Raw genomic sequence first — 24,034 nt, 5'->3', positions numbered from 1 at the left:
ATTTTCTCTTCCCTATAATCCTATAAAGAATGACTTCATACTTGCTTTTCCTCTTTCAACCTACCCCCCTTTCAAACCGCACTCTCACCTGATAATCACCTTGTTTTCTACACCAAAATGAGGAAGATGATGGGGGAGGGGATAGTACAGGGTTTAAAGGTGCTTGACCTGCAAGCATACAGCCAACTCTCCGGTTAATCCTCAATCCTGAACACCACAAAAATAACTCCTAATGAAAGAGCCAGGAGTCCACCATTAGCACTGCCAGGTGTGGTCTCAAAACAAACCAATCTTTCTACCAGAGGGAAAAGGGGTGGAGGTTGGGGGAAACAATGGCTAAGGAACCTTTGAGGAGGGAGGGGAAAAGGAAGGAAATAAAAACACCCTCCATAACCCATCAGAAAATAATTCTCACTTTATCACCCAGAATCAGTGGGTGATATCAGTATCAGTGCCATATCAGGCACTATTTTTTATTTTACTCCAGATGAAGTGATTATGTTCCTATTATAGGCCAAATATTCCACCTAACATAGTTAATCTGAAAATTCACCCACACCCATCAGCTTTTTACCCAAAGCTGCAAACTTACCATCAGTGGTTAAAGGTACTGATATTCCTTTCACTTAAATAAAAGAAAATTACACAGCCCTTCCCAATTCAGCTCCCCCTTCTTCCTGCTCTACTTGCTACTGTCTAATTACTACAATAAAAACCCTATTCAGAGGTATCAAAGACTAACAGGAAGATGATTGTCTTCTGTTGCAATACTGTCTTCTGGCTTCCACAATCACACTACATTATCCTTCCTGAGCTTTTCTCCTTCCTTTTTTGCTTGTTTCATGTTTGTTTGGTTGTCTGTTTTGGGGTCACACCCAGAAGTACTCAGGAGTTATTCCTAGCTCTGCTCTCAGGAATTACTCCAGAGACCATTTGAAATGCTGGGATCAAACTGGAGTCAACCACAAGCAAGGCAAGCACCGTATACACTGCACTGTTGCTCTGGCCCTTCTCCTTCCTCTTTGACAGCAAGTACATCCAAGCCTCCACAAAGTCTTGAATGTCAGCACAACCCCAGGCTCAGCTACTAAACTTTCTCTTTAAGATGTCTAAGATTCTCCTATTTCCTAGTTGAGTTCAACCAATCTTAAGGCTTTTAATTTTATTTGCATGCATATTTAGCCCAGATATCCTTTGACGAAATCCAGTCACTGAAACAAATCCATCATTTCAGACCTCATTTCAGACTCAAACAGATCCTCAAAATGTTATTTTCCTTAAAAATGTTTCCTCATGGGGCTGGTGAGGTGGCACTAGAGGTAAGGTGCCTGCCTTGCAAGCGCTAGCCAAGGAAGGACCACGGTTCGATCCCCCAGCGTCCCAAGCCAGGGGCAATTTCTAAGCGCTTAGCCAGGAGTAACCCCTGAGCATCAAATGGGTGTGGCCCAAAAACACACACACACACAAAAAAAAAGTTTCCTCATGGCCCATGAATGGTAAGGACTTTCTTGCAAGATGATTACACTCTAAATTTCAAAGTTCTCCATTATCCCTCCTTTCCAGTCCCAAGAACAGCTAGAAAATCCCGTTGGCACCATCCTCAAATATATCCAGATTCCTTACTCTAAACCCATCACTAATATACTGGCCCTATACAGCTGAGCAAGTTTTATTTTTTCCCAAGTCCAAGACTTCTTTAACTTTTTACACTTACAATCCTGTCTGAGAAGTTTTACACAACCAACCCTGGGTATAAAGGTATATGTATAAAATATGTATACAAATCAAATATTTACTTAAAACATTACATTATTTTAAAACAAAAATTTTCACGAACCCCCACATACAATTACACAATTGTAACTCAATTCAAGAAGCTAAGCCCAACAGCGGTCGGCAACCTTTAAGACATAAAGAGCAACTTAGACTATGAAAAAAAAACTCTGGGAGCCGCAAAACCATTGCAACATTTAAAACAAATATAACACTGCATACATTGTTATCTTTTTTACTCAATATCTTTACTTAAACACCTTGATTACAAACATGACTGTAGTTGGGTTTCAGTCATGTAAAGAACGCCCCCCTTCGCCAGTGCAACATTCCCATCACCAGTGTCCCAAATCTCCCTCCTCCCCACCCAACCCCCGCCTATGCTCTAGACAGGCTTTCTACTTCCCTCATTCATTCACATTGTTAGGATAGTTCTCAATGTAGTTATCTTATCGTAGTGCTATATACAGGATCTTGCAGTAAGCTGTCGATTTATAGAAAAAAAGAACTTTTCACTTAATAATGTAAATCATATATTTGTGCAAATTAATACCCAATTAAAATGTTTAAGTGATACAGCTCCCAGTCCTCCCACCCCCCCAATCAGCCCTGCTGTAGGAGCCACTGAAACTAAAATTCACAAGAGCCACATTTGACTCCGGAGCCGCAGGTTGCTGACCCCTGCCCTAGTGGAGGGGCCAGAATGAAACTGTTCAAATGCAGAGCTGATTACAACTGTCTTTTGCTCAAAACCCTCCAAAGAATTTCCATTCTTTCCCAAGTCCTTTAATATCTACCATGTCCGGAAGGAGTTAATCTCTAGGAAGAATGAAAACTCCTCAGGCATTAGTAATAGCCTGTCTGTCCCCTTTTGTCAAACATTGTACCTTCAGTGAGACCTTCCCTAGTGATGTATGTTTACAAAAGTCAATCTCCCTACCCAGTTTTCCATTACTTCTCTCTTCCACCACTTATCCCAGTACTCTTTAGCAATTCACTAATAGATATATTCCATTTGCTTAGATTTTAAGACAAAGTCAAAGATTTCTGCTCTGTATCATCACTTTTCTTTAAAGACACATCAAATGAGTAATGAATAAATTGAAACCATCATATGTTATAGTTCTAGATTCTCACCCAATTTTAATTTTAATTTTAAAGTCTGAAGCAAAGGACTACTTTCCTAAGAGAAAGATCTAGTAGGAATTGTCTGTAGGTCTTCTGGTACCCATGAATCACCTAACTCATTTTCAGACAATATTCTTCCTTATTATAAAACGTTTATAAATCCATTCAGAAAATCATCAGTAGTGTTTTTGCCTTGTACATGGCTAATCTGAGTTAGATCACTGATACCCTATATGGTCTCTGAAGTCATGCCAGGAGTAAAGTAAGGTAAGGTAAGGTTAAGTAAGGTTAAGGTAAGGTTAAGGTAAGGTTAAGGTTAAGGTTAAGGGTAAGGGTAAGGGTAAGGGTAAGGAAAGGAAAGGAAAGGAAAGGAAAGGAAAGGAAAGGAAAGGAAAGGAAAGGAAAGGAAAGGAAAGGAAAGGAAAGGAAAGGAAAGGAAAGGAAAGGAAAGGAAAGGAAAGGAAAGGAGAAAGAGGAAATGAAAAGAGGAAGGAAGGAAGGAAGGAAGGAAGGAAGGAAGGAAGGAAGGAAGGAAGGAAGGAAGGAAGGAAGGAAGGAAGGAAGGAAGAAAGAAAGAAAGAAAGGAAGGAAGGAAGGAAGGAAGGAAGGAAGGAAGGAAGGAAGGAAGGAAGGAAGGAAGGAAGGAAGGAAGGAAGGAAATAAATTATCGTTACGTCTATAAAAAGGACTAAGCTAATGTACACTGGACACCTTCCAAGTAAAAATCTTCCATTACTGCAGAAATTAGTAGCACATAACACTAAAGTATAAAGGATATTTACTTAACAGAGACTGCAAGCTTCACAGAATAGCAAAATACAAAACTATAAATTATCAAGTTATACAAAAATCTTGCTTTTGTTCTACTTAATACATTTTGAACCAATGCCTTTATATCATACCTTATAGCCACTAGAAGTTAAAAACAGTCATAAGGAAGGTAAGTCAAATGATGGCCTGAAGGCACATTTCTTTTGCATAGCAATACATTACTAGTCATTACTAGTCATATACATTCAGTATATCTATTACTTGACCTAAGGCTTTAGCTCCTCAAAGTTTTGATGTCAATTCAAAATTAAAGCAACCTTTCTGAGACTAAGCAGAAGAGTTACTTGGTATTTTGCATATGATACATATTATAAAGTAAAATTTGTTCTTAAAACAAGTATTGAGAAGGTCAATCTTTTCTGGTTAGTACAAATAATAAAATTTAGCAGACATAAAATTATGATTTGATTAAATTTATTTTTAAAAAGACAAAATCAAACTATATGCAGAGCAAAGATCAAATCTGGGATAATGATATTTTTCTCTATTATTAAAGTCTTTTTTTTTTTTTTTTTTTGACTTTTTGGGCTATACCCGGTGACGCTCAGGGGTTACTCCTATCTATGTGCTCAGACTTGGGGAACCATATGGGACACCAGAGGATCAAACTGTGGTCCATCCTAGGTCAGCTTCGTTCAAGGCAAATGCCCTACCACTGCACCACTACTCCGGCCCCTATAATCTTATTTTTATGTGTTTTACTACCTAGAAAAAAGGAAAGAGATAAATGAAAGAAAAGCACACAACACTAGTATCATAGTTTGCCAGCAGGAGGAGGGTTAGGATAAGAATGGTGGCAGAACCAAGAAAGGACATTGGGAAAAACAACAGAATTACTATCGGAGAAAGAACAAGGAACATTGATAAGAACAGTTAATATTATGAAAAAAAAGTGAGTATATTATTCTTTGCAGTGTGGTATTTGCTCATAGTTCCTTTGACTAAATTAAAATTAAGAGACAAGTTGTATCAAGAAAAGAAAGTTATGGGAACCAGAAAGTAGAAATTTTTACAGAAAGACTTATAGGAAAAACTATTCCTGGCATAAAAATATAAGGACCCAAAGAGCCTCAAACCTTCCAAGACAGATTAAAAAATGTCCTATAGTTAAGAATAAAAAAAAATGACAAAAAATATTTATAACCTGCTCAAAACTAAGTAGGATTAAATTTCAAGGATTTTGCTACAGATTCAATACAAATACAAACAGGTGTATAGTTGCCAAGTAAAATGAATTAAAATGAAAAAGAAGATATCCACTTCACAATGAAATTAACATAAACTTTTTTTTTTTAGTTTTTGGTTCTCTTCCGGTGGTGCTCTTCACTCAGGAATCGCCCCTGGCAGGCATAGGGAATCATATGGGGTGCCGGGATTCGAACCACCATCTGTTCTGGATCGGCTGTGTGCAAGGCAAACACCCTACCACTGTGCTATCTCCCTGGTCCAAATTAACATAAACTTCTAAGGACATTCAGCTGAATTCAAAGACAAATCAAGAAAAGCAAAATTTTGTTTCTATGTTACTTTCTAAATGGCTCTAGGTCAAAAGAGCAAAGTAATACTAGAAGATTAAGAATGTATAAAAGAATCAACAAAATTTGAAAAGCATTTTAATAAGGAACGGAATTATGATTTAGGTACATGTGATAACCAACTTTGAGCTGGCAATTTTGAAAAAAAAATAGTTATCTTTAACCTTATGAAAACTATTAAACATATCTGAAGCAAGAATAAAAGGTCATATATACATATTGGCTAAGACATTTGCACAAATTATGAGAATGTTGAGGAAAAGGTAAAGGGCTGGGAGATCCAGGTAAGCTCAAATGACTAAAAATAATAACACTATCCAGAAAAAAGACTTCATGTGCAATTCCTCCTTAAATTAGGGTGACTTGAAGCAATTTAAAGAGCTCACAAGTCTTGGTTTTGTATTGTTTTAATCTTCTTGAAACAGAGTAAAGGAAGGGACATAACTAAAACACAGAAAAATAATTGGAAAAGAACAATGGTGCAATTTTCCCAGGTTGATAATACACTTTTTTTCTATCTTTAGGTAGATTTTCAAAGCTCAATGGCATTTTTTCCAGAGAGACGGAGATGAATTGAAGAAAGTAAATCAAATAAAATGTTAATTAAATGTCTACTCCACTCCCTGCTAACATCTCTGGAATATAGGGGAAATGGCTAAATACAAGGCCAGTGGGAAAATGTTTAATTAATTGGAGATTTTATATCTATCTACTAATATGCATTCTGACTCAATATCCCTGAGGAAACCTAATATAAGACTTATGTTTCAGAAACAAACAAAAGGAAGAAATTATCAGGGACAAGTGTATAGGATCCTATTCAAATATAGAATTTCTCTGAATTGAAAACTAATATATACACTGAAAATAGTTCTGAAAATATATTCAGGATGGATAAAGAGAAAATGTAACCAACGCAAAACATGCATTTCTACAAATACCTACATCTAACAGCAAGAAGGCTGGAAGTCTAGAGACATAATGCTACAAGGAAAAAAAAAAACCTAAAAGAATTTTCAAAGTATTATTCACAAATATGGTTTTGTTTGTTTTTGTACCACATCCAGCTCAGGGGTTATTCCTGGCTCTATACTCAGAAATAATCCCTGGCACAGTGCTCAGTTAACTATATGGGATGCTAGAGATCAAACAAGAGTGAGTCACGTGTAAAGCAAACACTGTATCCCCTGTACATCACTCCAGCCCCATAAATAAGATTTTTTTAAGCCTCATTTAATTTACTGATCACTGGCCCAACCCTTTTGTATATTGGGATTTATTCTATAGAAATAATTAGAGATGAGCATAAACTCTTCTGTGTAATGATGCTCAATGAACCAGTAAGTTGCAGAGACCAGGTTGCCATTCCAATGCCACTGCTACCATGCAATAACTCTGAGACTTCAATTTTGCCACCCATGTTCTCAAGACTACGCATAATTTTCTCACTTGTAAAAACATGACTATTATCTAAAAAAGCAGTTAACAGGAATAAATTGATAATATATGTAATATTAATATGTTGACATTTTGTACATGTGAATATTTGTTCCTGTTATTATCCTAAAGAATTATTTATAGAAGCATAGTCAGTGGGGTGGGTAGGGTATTCCCCTTGCATGCAGCCTACCCAGGTTCAATTCTCAGTATCCCATATAGTCCCTGGCATCCCAGTTAGTCTCCCAAAGGCTGGCAGGAGTGATTACTGAGTGCAGAGCAAGGAATAAACCCTGAACCAAATGTATGCAACACCCTCAAGACCCAAGGATTTGTAATGTAGAAATAAAAAAATACATGGAAGCTCATATTTCAAAAATTTGAGGAAAAATGGTTACATAGTCATATATGTGATATGCAAATACACACATGGAATTTCTAAGTAAGATACTGTGCATACACTAAAATCATTTTATACAAGTAACTAATAATTTCAGGAAAGATGAATTTACATTAAGTGAATGTTAAGGCTTATCCAGGTTTTGTTCAAATTATATTTTTAAGAAAACAGATTTAAAGTTTATATTATCTTGTTGTTTTTATTGTTTAGTTGTGGAGGCATATCCAGCAGTGCTTTGGGCCCAGGGCTGTTCGAGGCCTACAAGGGATCAAATGCAAGGCTCTGCACAAGCAAGGCATGTGCTCTACCACTTCAGTCACTTCTGGCTACTTTACCTTCTAAATGTAGAGTGCAAGCACCATCCCTGAGCATTGAGATATTATCACAGGCAGTTTTCTTTATATATTTCGCTTTCTTGGTTTTGATTTTTGGGCCACACCCAGCATCACTCAGGCGTTACTCGTGGCTCTGCACTCAAAAATTACTCCTGGCAGGCTCAGGGGACTGACTTTATGGACGACTGGGGATCGAACCTGGGTTGCCGCGCACAAGGCAAATGTCTTACCCACTATGCTATTGATCCAGCTCCCTAAATTTAACTTTTTTCTAATTCCCAACTAACTGAAGATTAACATGAATAAAAACATTTTTCTAATCAAAGAATAGAAAGACATGCCTGAAGTTGAGATATGAAAAGAATTTAGAAAAGTCCAGTGCTCAAAATACAAAATTTGTCATCTTAAGTATAAAATGAAATAAGAGAAAAGGTAGCATATTTTATTAGTGTCAATGAATGGTGTGGGGAGCCTAGCTGATGAAACCTGGGACATAGGACACCTCAGTAATTCCTAATCTGGTCACCCACGTGACCAAAAGGCCCATGCCTTGAGAACAAAGGAAATAGACAAAAATAAAGTAATTCAGAGCAGCCCAATATATCCAGCCAGAAAGAAAAATATAGAGTTTGCCTTTGTGTTAGCAAACATTATTAAGAACTCTGTTTGAATCTTATGCCTTTTAGTAAAACGTGCTCAGGTCTATCTTTTTGCCCCTCCCTATTACCTGCCCCAGTTTATGCTAATGAATGCTTGTAACTGTGATTGGTGTAAAATTTGTAACACCCCTGACGTGTTTCAGCCCTTAAAAGCTGATCCCCCAACAATAAACTTCCCTTTTTGAACAGCATGCATTGTCTTGAAGGCTTCTGTTACTAATTTCTCTAGTTCTTCTTTACAGGTCGGTTCTGCTCGAGTGAACCCACTAATAACTAGCAACTTTCATCTCCACACCCCCGCGGGTCGGGGGACTCCCACGAAAGTTGCAGAATGGCAAGAAAATGACCGATAAAGAGCTGGAGCAACAGAACAGCGGGTAGCACTTCTGCTTTGTGCATGGCCAACCTGGGTTCAATCCTCAGCATCCTAGTCTGCCAAAAGCGATTCCAAGCATAAGCCAGAAGTAACCTCTGAGCACCACTAGGTGTGGCACAAACACAAACACAAATACACACACACACACACGTAAAAATGCTGTATGATAAACATTTATTATGTAACAACAGAAACAAAAAACTTGAACTTCCAACAATTTAATGCAAAACTGCTGCCCATCCATTACAGGGTCCTTCCTTAAAGGATTTGGGTATATCCATAAATCCCCTAAAAACATCCCGAGATAAGTTAATATCGACTCTTATTCCCAACAAATAATTTGTTAGAAAAGCATTACTTCAAAGCCATCAAAGGCAAGAAAAAAAGAATTCTTTTCAACAAATGTTGCTAAATATCCATGTGCAAAACAATGACCCTTAAGTAGTTACTCACAACAAATATAAAAATTAATTCAAGGGGTTGGAGTGGTAGAACAGCAGGTGAGGCATTTTCCTCTCATGTAACTGACCCGGGTTTGATCCCGACATTCTGTATGGTCCCCATGCCTGCCAGGAGTAATTTCTGAGTGAACAGTCAGGAGTAACCCCTAAACATCACCAGGTGTGGTCCCAAGCCCCATAGATCACAGACTTTTGTAAAACCTACAACTACAATGTGTCAGGCAGATAGCACGGGGGTAGCATGAGGTTATGCAGCATAGTATATGCGTCCACAGAGTCCCACTAGGAGTGAGCCCTGAGTGCAAAAGCAGGATTAAGCTCTGAGTAGAGCCAGGTGTGGTCTTAAAAAAAAAATTGGGGGGAGGAGAGGAATTGTGTGAAATAACCCAACTACAACTACCAGCCTCCACAAAAGGCCTTCTCATTGCTTCAGCACAGACCTACCTTTGGTACTATTTGTGAAAGCTGCTGCACATCCATTCCATCTAGTTCTTCTCCAGAAACTGATTGAGAAGTTTTCGAATACAAACCCAGACGACTAGCTAAAATTAGAGAGAAAGCACAATTAAACACCCACTGGCTTTCTTTAATTAAAGTTCGTCAACATAATGCTCATTTAATAGTTTTCAATTCTTTTCAGTAAAAAAAAATGTTCTTTACAGAAAGAGATGAGCAAACAAATAACTGCTACGAGACTTTTCTGAATTAGTAAAAAAAATGTCTTGGGTTTCACAATTTAACTCAGCATACCTAAAATCTGAAACTAAATCAGGTTCTGCTTAGTTCAATTTTAATAAACAGCAGTGTGAATTTTAAGTGAAGAATCCAAAGCCAAACAAAATGGTAGTAGACATGTAGTGATCAAGAAGTTGTTTATAAACAAAAATAAGTATTGAACTTCTTTCATATACAGTCTTCTCCCAAGTTTCTAGAGAATCTTAAATAACATAAAACTGTAAAATGCCTGCCCAGCCCCTCTCTTTAATTTTAATAAAATGGGAAGTAACAAAATCTAACTACCTGAACTTAGAAGTATCACATACTGAGAAATTAAATTTCCTGTTATTTTCCACATTTAAAAGTAATCATAATAGCTTACAAAATGCACAGAGATATGTGCCTATGAGATAGAGAAATACAGACATTGCTTCCTTCCAAACTAGATACAAGTCTATTTTGAAAACAATATTCAAGTTGAATGGAAAAAAAAACACAATTTTATTTTCTTTCATATTCATGATCAAACTCTCTGTCAATATGAGATTTAAAGTGCCTGTCATAGAGACAGAGATAAGATGTGGGAAGGAGGGAAATTAATGGTAATAGCTCTGGGTAGTAGTGAAATTAATGCAAGGGAAATGTTGAAATAGTGATTGCTTGAACTTTAATCATGAATAACTTTGTAACTTTGCAATTCACAGTGATTCAATTTAAAAATTTTGTTTTTATCTGTCAAAAGCAGAGTATGAGGATAAAGGAATGATTTATCTCTTTTTTGAATAAAATACAAAGTAATTTCATGCTAGTTACATATTTTCAATGAAAAGTACTATTTTTAAGCTATAATGAAACTAAACAAATTTATACAGCCTGAGGAAAAGTAAGGACTCATTTTAATTACATAATCTCAATATTATATAAAACAAAACATCAATTGTAAAGGCTCACAAAAATAGGTACTGCATGATTGAGAAAAACAACTGAAGGAAGCAACCCTGTTATACCGATAGCAACTGCAGTCTCCTGAGAGTCGCCAGTGATCATTTGTATGGACACTCCTGAGGCAATGAGCGTTGCAACTGCTTCTTTCACACCAGTTCTGGGAGGATCAATTATTCCCACCAGGCCAAGAAACATCAGCTGTCCCAGTTCAGGACCAGAAGCCAATGCAAGAACTGAGGAAATAATGATAAAGGAACAGTGAGTCACATAAACACTACACATTTATTTAGTAAAAGCTGGAAGCAAATACAGTTTTGTTTGTTTGGGTTTTTTTTTTTTTTTTTTTGGTTTTTGGGCCATACCCGTTTGACGCTGAGGGGTTACTTCTGGCTATGTGCTCAGAAATCGCCCCTGGGTTGGGGGGACCATATGGGACGCCAGGGGATCGAACCTGGGTCCATCCTACGCTAGCGCTATCTTCCCGGCCCCGGAAGCAGATACAGTTTATAGATATACTTTAGATTATGCTGTCAAAATGATTTATGTGCTAAGGGTTGAAGTGACAGTATAATGGGTAGGGCCTTGCCTTGCATGCAGCTGACCTGAGTCTAATCCCTGGCTCCACCAAGAGTGATCCCTGAGTAGAGGAGACATGAATGAACGCTGAGAACAGGTAGGTTTTCCCCCCAAAAATAAAAATGTACTATAGGCTAAGACATTATTAGTTCTAAATATGGGACTACCTTAAACTGTTAAAATTTCAAAAGAAAAAGTAGTTAAGAATTATCAAGCAGAAGAGGCAACTGAGAAGCAAACAGTGTTTTTGCACAGTGACCACAAGTCACTCCTTTGGAAACAACCCACTGGTTCTTTTAAAAAAAAAAGCTGTTTGAAGAAATTCTAAGTTCATCAAAGTTTAAAGTCAAATTTGTTTGGAGAAATTCTAAGTTCATCAAAGTTTAAAGTCAAATTTGTTTTTATGTTTTGGTTTTTGGGCCACACCCAATTATGCTCAGGGGTTACTCCTGGCTATGCACTCAGAAATCACTCCTGGCTTGGGGGACCATATGGGCATGGTCCATCCTAGGTCAGCTGCATACAAGGCAAACACCCTATCACTATGCCACGGCTCTGGCTCCTGAAGGCAATTTTAAACAGACCCTGTAAAAATAGCTTTTTCTAATGTACTATTGCATTTTCACTTCCAATTTTATTTTTGATGAAGGCACACCCAGCAATGCTCAGGGCTTATCCTGGCTCTGTGTTCAGGGATCACTCCTGGCAGAGCTAGGGATCACTCCAGGTTTGGCTGCATGCAAAGTAAACATCCTACCCACTGTACTATCATTCTACTATCACCCTTTACTTCCATTGCTATGTTTCCTTAACAGTTCAATATCTTGTACTAATATTATATTGGTATATTTATTATATTATTCAAGCTGAAACAATCTCATACATGACAAACCCTAGAAGGTAAAGTAATTGTATAACATGACTGTAAAAGCACTATTAATATAACCAAATATTTTGGATTCTTCCCACATTAACATTTTGATCTCTGGTGACCGTAAGTGGACAGACAGCAGATGAGTAGCAAGTTAACCATCATTTCAGCTAAAAGGACAAATTCGACTTTAAAATAAGATAAAACATTAGAATTTAATAAAGTATCTTAGATCTATTAACAAGACAAATGATAACTGATTTGATCTCCAATAACACATGCCTCTGAGCAGCAAGAGTAACCCCAAAACACAAAGTCAGTAGATCCAGAACACGATCAGATATTGCTCCAAACACTTTCTCCATTTATAATTTTTCCCTTTTACCTAACTCAGATACTATTACATGTCTGTACAAAGAGAAATATTTATTTTCCTAAATTACCAACTTCCCAAGATTTAGAGGCCAATGAGCCAGCTAAGACCCAACAGTTAGAAACAGCAGTGTTTCTACTAGACTTGGAATATACCTGGAAAGCTCAGGTGTGAAATGGGACTTCATAACAATTACAAGCTAGCATTTCCTTTCCCTTCTATGCAGAAATGGCCTTACCTCTCAGCCCTGCAGAGCCCATCCGTGCCTTCTCCTGCTGGTAGAGATCTCTCTGAGTCTGAGTAAGTGGCAAAGTTTGTCCTTTACTGTAGTATGTAGTACAATACTTAATCACTTGTTCATAAGCACCTTTCATAAAACAAATCTCAGGTCTATCCTAAGAAAACAAGAAAATAAGCTCCAGTTAATTTCAAAGTTCTACTGCCACTTCAGTTTTAAAATGAGTGGCAGTTCTCATAATCCTCATGAAAATGTTAAACCCAAAGCTGACTGAGCATCTCTTAAGAGTGATGTTCAGAAGCTACTCCTGGCTCCGCACTCAGAAGCACTCCGGGGGGGTGCAGAGACAATATGAGATGACGAGGATCAAACCCAGGTCAGTCAAGTGCAAGGCAAGTACAAGGCTGTACTTACTATCTGTCACTCTGGCCCCAACAAATAATTTTTAAGAAACATTCTGTATTTTGTCTGATAAGTAAATTCGTTTATTTTTTATTTTATATTATTTATTATTATTATTATTATTATTTTGGTTTGGGGCCATATCCAGTGACACTCAAGGGTTACTCCTGGCTATGTGCTCAGAAATCGCTCCTGGCTTTGGGGGACCATATGGGATGCCGGGGGATCGAATCACAGTCTGTCCTAAGTTAGAGTGTGCAAGGCAAACACCTTACAGTTTGCACCACCACTCTGACCCCTGATAAGTAAATTTGTTTATACCTGCATGAAGTCAGGCTATGGTAGTAATAAAAAGTTGGGGGCACTGGTAAAGAGTAGATCGCACTGGTTGGAGGGATTGGTGATTGAACATTTAATACCTGAAATGGCTGTAATATGAACAATTAGGTAAATAATGGTATATTATAAAATTTAGGGGGAAAAGTTAAAAAATAACAGTAAACAGGGACCTATAATAACAAACTGCAATCAATCTAGAACAAAAAGAAGTTGAGAAACTAATACAAGCTATAGGGCTACATCCAGTCCGCAGCTCATTTAAATTGTTTGGCAAGAAAGCAAGATTGGGCTTCTCTGCATGATTTCGAAGAGAACTAAGAATAACAAAGGATGTGTGTACTAACAATGACATTTACTTTAAAGCAACAGGTCTTTCTCTATGGCTTTTTAAATTTAAAGGTGAAGAAATGAAAAGGTTCTCTATGTTATAATAAAATAAAATATTCTTTATATAGAAGGATACCTGCTGTGTTCGGTGTACACACTTAACAGCCATCCACTTTTGTTCCGAGCTAAAAGGATATTCCGCTTTTCTGATATAATCCTGCTGAAGTCCATCCAGACCCATCTATATGGCATAAAAAAAGAAGTCAACTCTCACCAACACAATGGTGTATTTTTCCTCTAACAAAGACTAAGGGCTACAGCTTGTAGGAAGATAGACTAGAGATACGTTTGTATCATGTATAGAAGGAGAAGGGTTATTTTGATAAAGTTCTATGTTCTATATTTTTAAGAAGAATAAACTCAAATCTCGAAAGGGAGTAAAAACAATGAAATACTGTGGAGTCTTCATTCTATACCTATAGACCATTCGCACTGAAACAGACAGCTTCAAATTCTCATTAAAATAACTTATGTCAAAGGACATCCAGCACATACCTTCATTGCCAGAGCAATTAAAGCTCCTTCTGTGGGCTTCCCCATAAGACTGTTATTTCTAATTTCAGCATCATTGCACACAGAGCCAGCCTAAAAGAAATGCATAAAGGCATTTAGTCCATCATTGCAGTCTAGGCCATTCTAAAGAAAGCCATCCCCTTCTTGTTTTATTTTGTTTTGGGAGGTATACCAGGCAATGTGGAGTAATTACTCCCAGCTTAGTGCTCAGGGGATGATGCATGCTAGAGATTAGACCCAAGACACCAGCGCCAGTCTTTTGTGCCATCTTCCAGACCAAAAGTCATCTTCTTAAAGAATAGATTACTCACCTCTACAATTCTGCTAACAGAAGGATTATAGAATCCATGAACAACATCACCATCAACAATCACTTCCCCAAATGGATTATAGCCAACGCCAGTAACCTAAGAAGCACACAATAGGTTGACAATCTAAACAGTACACAGAGAAAATATATTCATGAAAACCAAAACTATAGAGTTGCATTTTACTTTAAGTAGAACATAAGTGTGTACCTTTAAAAGCATTAAAATCTTTAAAAATAAGTGCTTAAAGGTCTACTGATGTTAATTTCTTATCAGAATGATAATTCTATAACCAATGATTATTAGTTAATTGTAATTCATAGTCATAGTAAATATTTCTACTTCTCAAATACTATGAAAAGATAACATATATAAAAATGTATATATAACATTTTTATAACATATATACTATAATTTACAAAGAACTCAAATCATTATTACAACTAACATTGGTGACAAAACTATGACCTAGGCCAATGGTTTTCAATCATTTTTATAGGTGTAGATAAAAAAACACTAATCTAGACTAAAATGAAAAATTTTTATAAACACGCACTCACATTAAACATAACATTTTACACTCAATTTTAAAAATCAGATACTGATTAGGTTTAGTTTGGAAAAGAAAAAAATTCGGGTCTGATATATAAAGTCCTGAGTTTGGGAAGTGCTGATGATATTCCAGTTAGAAATTCTGCATGTGGGGACAGAGCGATAGCATAGTGGGTAGAGCATTTGTTTGCTTTGTACATAGCTGACCAGGTTTGATCCCCTGAATTCCATATGATCCCGAGCCTGCCAGGAGTGATTTCTGAGGGCAGAGCCAGCAGTAACCCTAGTGTTGCCAGGTGTGACCCCAAAACCAAACACAAACAAGAAAAACTGCATGAATAAAACTTATCCCTACACAATTTCAAAATTTATCAATGTGTATATGCTAACAGTATATGTTAACATATTGTTAATATACAGTAGTAATTAAGTACCATAATATATGGTAGTAAGAAAAAATATCAGTATCTAATTTTTTTTTAAATAAAATAATTCACCCACTCACTTGTTCTCTCAAAAAGTATTCACTATTATGCAGTAGGCCCTGTGCTAGGCAATGATATCCCTAACAACTAATTTGTAGACAACATCCTTCTACAATCACTTCCCTGAATAGGTTTTGGTCAACTTCAGTCACCTAAAGAGCACAAAGAGAAACAAAAATTTCAGCTGTGCTAAGAAGGTATAGAGTGCTATAAAGACATTCAACAGTGACCAGTACTGAGTGGTCAGCAAAACCTTTCTGAAGAAGTGAGATGAAGCAAAGGGATGAAGAAGCATCAGATAGTCTTAGACTCTGAAAACAGCGGAAAAGATCAGGAAGCTGGAGGAATTTGATCACACACACACACATACACACACACACACACACACACACACACACACACACACACACACACATAACCCATGAAATAAGCACGTGCAGTTAAAAGCAAGCAAACAAGCATTGAAAGAAAAAGAAATATGGACAGAAGATGCAGGGCCCTGCAAGACCACAGTTCTAGGGTCCTGATCATAGTGAAAAGCTACTGAAGTGTTCAGGGACTGACAAGTTGAAATTTTTTTTCTAAAAGACAGTTCAAGCTATGTAGGAAACTCAGCTATCCAGAGTTTGGTAACAAATGAATCAATGTAAGAGTGACTAAAAGAAAATATCAAGAATGATTGAAGTTACAGGACTATCCATCCAAAGCTGTAAGTGGGGTGGGACTATCACTTGGTAGAACAAAATGGGCAAAGCAAACTGGTACTGAGTAATTTACACCCTTTTTGACAGTGAAATCTTTAAAAAGATTTTAACACTGAATTTCTTAACAAAGGAAATCTACTGTTGAAAAAATATAATAGAGTACTACCTCTGCATGCTGGCCATCTGAAGTAAATATGTGAGTAACAGTCATTTCATTCTTTGTCAATGTGCCAGTTTTATCTGAACAAATCACATTACAGCACCCTAAAGAAGAAATCATTATATATCAACAAAGAAGTCAGGGAGAGATATTGAGTTGACATTGAAATAATTTAAAGGCTTTGAAAACCTATCTTGTTCTTTTGAATTTTGTACAAATCAGCCTCACTGATAATTTTAGATTGCTTTCTCTAATTATGCTTGCTTCTTTGAAGTCATTTCTGAAATAAAATTGAAACTGAATACTGATCATTATCTATTTTTATTTGCATTGATTTCTACAAATTTGCACAATATTTTATAGAACACCTTTGTATAATGCATTTTCTAGAAAGCATTAAAAATAGCTAAATATAAGGCTATAATTCTCTGTTAAAATCGTTAAGTTATTTTTGGAATTCTGAGGTATGCCAGAATTTGAACCCAGGAAGGTCCTGGGTTGGCCACATGCAAGGCAAACAAACGCCCTACCACTGAGCTATTGCTCCAGCCCCTTTAGTATAATAGAAATTCTGGTGTTCCTTAACAAAAAATGTAGCATATCATAAAGTCATCATAATTTTCTTATAATATACACTGTGTTGCAGCAATGCAATTATTGTTGTTCATATCAGCAAACTCAAGAATAACAATTTAGGATCTATAACTATCAATTATTTTCCCTGAATTAGGGGGGATACTATTAATAGTAATCCAAGGTGTCATTTGCTATATGGACTTTTTAAAAGAACATCACTTAAATATTAGAGCATTGTATAGAACAGGATGATGGCTTCACAAGTCCTTTGTATTGTATATATATGCATTTGGTAAAGTATATTGGGGCCCACTGGTAGTGTTCAAGGTACCATATGCAATGTTGGGGAATGTACAAGGGACAGCTGTATGCAAGATTAGCACCTTTGCTCCTATCTCTCTGATGCCAAATATATGCATTTTATAATTACCCTTTTCACTATGTTCAAAATCATACTCAACACTATCAAAAGCCAAATACCACTATGAAAACCATTATGACAAAAAGTTTAAAGCCCCATGATTACCTACTGTTGAAACACCAACATATGCATAAACATACTCTTATCAAAAACTTACCCAGTGTTTCCACAATAGGCAGTTTTTTCACAATGGCCCTTTTCTTCACCATTCTCATAACACCAAGGGCTAGAGTCACTGTGACCACAATGGGAAGACCTTCAGGTATCGCTGCTACAGCCAAACTGTAACCAATATACACACAGGATTGAGGTATAGTACCCACAGTAGAAATCACAAGTGGCTGTTACTTAGCACAAAAGTTAAGATAAATCGAGTATAAAGTTGTCAACATCTCAAAATGGCCTCCTCAAAATGATGGCAAGATTGACTTATTATTTGACTTATAAATAAAATATCCAATTTATTTATGATAGCAACTCGCTGCCAGGTTACATAGAATAGAGATTAAAGAATATAGAGATTAAAGAATAAAGAATTCTGACATCAGAATACCTATATTTAAATCCTAAGCTTTACCAATTTTACCTGCTACTTTCCATCATTTCACCTCTGTAATTTAATTTCCATATCCATCAACAGGTGATGAGACAAATCTTGCACGTGAATATTCATGAAGCAATATTCCAAAAGAAAGATATAGCCCATATGACCATTAACTATGGCAACTATCCATGCAACAGTGTCAGTCATAAAAAGCAGTGAGTTCTTGATACATGCTAAAGCACATACGAATCTTTTAAATATTATGTTCAAAGAAGCCAAACACAAAAAGAGCACTATTTTTGTTGGTTTGGTTTGGGGCCACATCCAGTGATACTCAATGGTTACTCCTGGCTCTGTGCTCAGGAATCAGTCCTGGCTGGCTAGGTGGATGATCTGGGATGCCAGGAATCAAACCCAGAAGCCACATGCAAGGCAAATGCCCTAACTACTGTACTAATTCTAGCCCCAAGAGCACATATTTTAATATTCTGTTTAAATGAAATACTAAGAATAGCAAATTCAGGACCAGAAGGCAGTTTGCTGGTTGTTTAGATCTAGAAAATAATAATGCCCAGGTTCTGCCTAAGACACAAGGTTTTCTTTTAGGGTGATGATAAAGCTCTGGCATTTGATTGTGGCCAAAGTTGTACAACACAGTCAATGTATGTAACTCTCCTAAATTGGAACACCTCAGTGAATAAATGCTATGGTAATTGTGTTTTTCACAACAAAATCAGATACTTTTCCTTTACAACATAAAAATATCAAATTGGTGTGGAAAATCATCATTAACAGTACTGTAAATCACTTATCTCGATCAGTTTATAGAAAGTACACAGTAAGTTTAAATAAGTTAAAAATTCAAAAATCAATCTAAATTTCTAAATGTTTTTTAAATTCTATTTCAAGTATGCATGACTTGATACAAATAAATGTATATCTAGCCTTCATATAACACTGTTCTCTCACCTGCTTCTATTTCCCAATTTCTTTTTTAACACAATTTCTATTATTTCTTTTTCCTTAATATTATCTAATAACATATGTGTGTATGTGTATATATATATATATATATATATCATCCTGATTTATGGCCATGATTAGGTTTCTCATGAGTAACTGATTATCAGAATTTAAAGGCAATGAATAAATAGCATTCATAGTAACTCCAAGCTAAATAGCATATACTGAAGAATAAAAAACTATGTGCAATCAAGGGCCAGAGAGATAGCATGGAGGTAAGGTGTTTGCCTTGCCTGCAGAAGGTCGGTGGTTCAAATCCTGGTCTCCCATATGGTCCCCCGAGCCTGCCAGGGGCGATTTCTGAGTGTAGAGCCAGGAGTAACCTCTGAGCACACAGGGGTGTGTGTGCAATCAATATATCCTTCTCTCTTTTAAACTATTACAGTTCTACATACAATCCTCTAATCCCAAACTATATATTCCTAGTAGAAGATAAGTGTATTTTTGGGTGTAATTAATTCTTCATTAACAGTGATAAATGACTCAAATCATGTTCATCTTATAATTTATTTTAATTCCTAAAGAATTTTTTTTTTTTTTTGAGAGCTTGACTTCTTCCTTTCCTATCTGGATTCCCTTGTTATCTTTTTCTTGCCTAATCTCTACAGCGAGTACTTCCAGTGCTATGTTGAATAGGAGTGGTGAGAGAGGAAAGACTTGTCTTATGCCAGAATTTAGAGGGAAGGCTTTTAGTTTTTCTCCATTGAGGATAATACTTGCCACTGGCTTATGTTAATTCCTAAAGAATTTTATAAGCTATCAATACTGATTCTTGTTCCTGCATTTGTTTCTTCAAAATGCAACACTACCAATACATTGATGGTTCACAACTTTTGGAAATGCCACCTTTTTCAACAGAACTGTAAAGTGTTTCACTTTAAGATTCATAAAAGCCAATACAATGATGAATCCAATGAACTATGTCACTGATTTCCTTTAACCATCTTGTAATTCATACCCACTATCTTTCTTCACTCACAAATGGCATGAGGTACATGTTGATTAAAAGTTAATTAAAATATAAAAGAATATTATCTCCTTTCAGCAGAAAATAGGTGATACAGGCTCTTGCTTCAGACTGAGTAAATGATTCAATTATCTCCCTGTTGTTAAAAGACTATTGTGGTTCTTTTCTCTTCGCATTCATTTCTGGTTTGTCTAATAATTATGAAAATTCTGTCAATTATTCTTTTTGCCATTATGGTAAAAAATTAAAATTTCTAAGCTCCAAAAATAATAATTAACAAAGATAGTATCTCTAGGTTTCTGTTATGCCTTCCTAAACAATGTCATTCTGTGGGTAACATAAGAAGAAAACTAGAGAATAACAGTAGTGATTTGTTTTATGCCACAAACCTTTAAACGATCCCATTATTCTTCTAATTACCAATTGTTTTACTCATTTCTTGCACAGTTGGAAATAATTATTAAAATAATTACTAAGGTAAATACAACAGCAGCATGTTTCAAGACAGGAAAAAATAAGGTCACTAATATCACTTGAGAATTTTAGATTTGTAAGAGTCCAATGAACTCTAATGGTAATTTCAACAAGAATGAGTTTTAGTCTACTAAAATTTTTGCTTTTTACTCTTATAAAAGACTCCAATGTATTGCTTCTGTAAGACAACCGATTTTCTTCACACTACAAAAATCTTTTAACTTCTTATTCATCCTATGAATGTATTCTTTGCAATTCATCTGATTTTTCATTTTTAATCCAATGACTTATTCTAATATATGAACTTTTACTTCCTAGGCCTCCTAAATAACTTTTTGGAGGACATTTCTTCAAACACCTATGTATTTCCCCTATCTGATTCCTTTCTTTTGTGCATCCTTGCTTTGCTAAAATTGAGGTGAGGATAGAGAAGAAAGATTTTCTGATTACTTGTCCTTTAAGAGCTTAACTAGACTGATACATTGGCTAAACATAAATTTAGAGAATGAATGAACTCCGACACTTTTGATAATATTACCAAACCCTACTCTTCTTAATGACATTCAACAGAACTGTGACTAAAAGGGTTATAAAATGTTTCCCTTCTGATGTGATTAAATCTGTCTATGATGAAATAATACAGGCAGCATGTCAATCATATTGCTAGGCAACACTTTTTTATTTTAATAAAAGGAAGTCCCCCTACTGACAAACTTTCTATAAAGATCTGGAAAAACTTAAGCTTTCACATAGGACATCATAGCTTTTGATTTCCAGGTAGAGTGGTCCTTATAATAAAACACATTTTTTTCCTTGCAGGTACCCTGGAAAGAGTATGTCACAAAAATACTGTTGTGAAGCACAAAATAATTACCCATGATAAACCTGCATTCATAAGTTTTTTATCATCTTGGACCTGAGCTAAATAAAGTGAAGCAAGGATGTTTTAGAAGCTGTAACTGGCCTGCTATATTCAGAGCAAAGGTATCAAATGTAATTTAAGAAAGTTGTTCTCGTTGAAATGTTTAGGGAGAGCTTGAAAAGATGCCAGGGTGAGAACTACAGTTCCTGACAAATCATCTAACTCTCTTTTCTTTGCACAATGATCCAACTGGCTTTCTTTAGGTGTGTAATAATGAACCAAAATTAAAGATTCTTTTAATCTTGCTGAGCATTCAGAGAACCCTTTCAAACTATACTCATACCTCACTTCAGAGTAAGAAAATATTGCTCAAAGAATCAAAATGTATCATTTCTGGAGCCTGAGCAATAGGGCTAATTTGTTTGCCTTCCATGCAGCTGACTTGGGTTAGATCTCTGCCTCAACATGTGGCTGGTCCCCCAGGCCATCTGTCCTATGATGATCTATCATGAATGCAGATTCTTCACTACTCACTGAAAACAGACTGTTTCTTTTTCTTGTTTTATTTTTATTTCTTTAATTTTTCATTTTTTAGGGCCACAGCAATAGTACAACAGATAGGTTGCTTTCTTTACATGCACCCAACCCAGATTCCATCCCTGACATCCCATATCCCCAAGCACTGCCAAGAGTGATTCCTGACTGCAGAGCCAGGAGCAACCCCTGAGCATTGCTGGGTATGGTTCTGTGGCCCCCAAAACTTCTATTACTAGATTATCGTCTTTACTGAATTTTAGTTTGGCAATCCTTAATTACATATATTATATATAATATATGCATATGTATATATATGTATTTATTTTATACGTTTATAAATACAGCAGTGAGTTGATAATATCATTTAACATAGGTTCTCTTCACTGCCATAGGTATAGGTATCCATTTTCCTACAGTTTCAACATATACTTAGTTGCTTACCTAGCAATATTATAAGCTTATATATTGTTTTTTTCTTGGAGGAGAGGATAGTGGCATACCCTACAGTGCTCATGGCTTACTCCTTGCTCAGGAATCACAACTGGGAGCTGGGGGAGAATGATGATAATATACAGTGCCAGAGAGCAAAACGAATTGAGCATGCATAAGAAATGTCTTATCCACTATACTATCTCCAGGCCAAAGTTTACTTAATCTTTCGCATCCATTATAGAACATGAATATAGGTATACTCATCAGAGAAATAATAGGCAAAGGTGACTTCAATTGATAAACAAACAGTTACAACTTACCTGACACTGATAGTAAACATTTCCAGTATATCTTTTCCTAGTAACCAGCCAACCAACATGATGATACCTTGAAAAGAATGAAATCACCAATTTTCTCTTTTATATAAAATAATTGGCATAGAAAAAACAAAATGGCAAAGGTTCCCAAGTTTATTCAGCCTGATGTCCATTTAAAAATAAAATCACTTAGCACCTCCTTGGAAATCTATCTTCTTTAGGTGAAGTAATTGGAAGTGCCCCACAAGTGCACTAAAAGCTACTAGCTTTCAGCAGAGAATGGGTGTTATTGCCAACTTTGGGAAACACCAGGATATAGTAATTAACTGAGGACAGTCAGTAACTCCCATGACATAAAGGGTAGAATATACTATACCAGACACACACAATAGAGTTTCACAGAAATCCATTCAACAGGGGAATTTAAATGTACATGTACACAACTATCAGTTTTACATCATATTGCCAGCACTACCACTCATCCGAAAGCAATATCCAAGAGAAGCAAGTATAAGCAATCAGTACCAGTATTTTCATAGGGGGGGACAGGGAGGAGGAAACATGTAACATATTAATCCTTTAATTACTAAAAGCTTTCAAAAATGAATACTGGAACCTTACTTCCCATTAATAGATAATCAGACATTGTACACTGCTTATACTATAAGCAAAGAAGTACTTTGGACTTGTTTTGAAACATCTACAATTACATTAGCATCTAAAAATTAATACTTAAATGAAATTTAAAATAAAAACTAAAAACATTTTATTAGAACCAAACTAAAAGACCTGATCCAGTGCTCTCTTCTTTAACCTTTACCACTAAAAAGAAGTGGATGAGGGCCAGAAAGAGAAATGATACCACAGATAAAGCACTTAAACATAGACAACCTGGTTTGATCACTGGAACTGAGTATTCTAAGACCTGCAAGAAGTGATCCCTAAGTTCTGCCAGGTGTGACAAAAATCAAAAATAAAGGTAGGGAAGAAAAGAGCAATACTATTTTGTGAGGAATAAAGAACACATCAGTTTTTAATAGTCACTTGCAATTGTATTATAAAATAATATAGACATTTAAAACAAGTTTTCCTTCATCTTTTACAAAGGATCCAGAGTATAACTTTGAGATCCTATCCCAGTGGTCGGCAACCTTTTTTCTTTCAACTGAGCCAAATCTCGCCAAAACCACGATTGAAATTTATTTTGAGAGCCACATTTTTTTTGTTTTTTTTTTTGTTTTTTGGGTTTTTTTTTTTTTGTTGTTTTGTTTTGTTTTGTTTTTTGGCAGTGCTCAGGGGTTACTCCTGGCTCTATGCTCAGAAATCTCTCCTGGCAGGCTCAGGGGACCATATGGGATGCAGGGATTTGAACCACC

At 36.1% G+C, this 24,034-nt stretch overlaps 1 protein-coding gene across 2 annotated transcripts in view; it reads right to left on the bottom strand.

Annotated features, from left to right (window-relative positions):
- The window catches only part of ATP2C1 (ATPase secretory pathway Ca2+ transporting 1), a 135,861-nt gene that overhangs the window by 12,510 nt on the left and 99,317 nt on the right, over positions 1-24,034 (bottom strand). For both annotated transcript variants that reach the window (XM_049766498.1, XM_049766499.1), the window contains exons 11-19: positions 22,662-22,728; positions 17,660-17,784; positions 16,512-16,609; positions 14,608-14,703; positions 14,279-14,368; positions 13,860-13,964; positions 12,656-12,812; positions 10,660-10,830; positions 9,380-9,477 (exon numbers count right to left, since the gene is read on the bottom strand). In XM_049766498.1, the coding sequence (XP_049622455.1) occupies positions 9,380-9,477; positions 10,660-10,830; positions 12,656-12,812; positions 13,860-13,964; positions 14,279-14,368; positions 14,608-14,703; positions 16,512-16,609; positions 17,660-17,784; positions 22,662-22,728 (1,007 nt within the window). The remainder of the gene's footprint in view (positions 1-9,379; positions 9,478-10,659; positions 10,831-12,655; positions 12,813-13,859; positions 13,965-14,278; positions 14,369-14,607; positions 14,704-16,511; positions 16,610-17,659; positions 17,785-22,661; positions 22,729-24,034) is intronic.

Source organism: Suncus etruscus, chromosome 20, assembly GCF_024139225.1.
Source record: "Suncus etruscus isolate mSunEtr1 chromosome 20, mSunEtr1.pri.cur, whole genome shotgun sequence".
In the NCBI taxonomy this organism is placed as follows: Eukaryota; Metazoa; Chordata; class Mammalia; order Eulipotyphla; family Soricidae; genus Suncus; species Suncus etruscus.
Note: the sequence above shows the minus strand (reverse complement) of the source record. Positions and strands in the feature narration are given on the sequence as shown.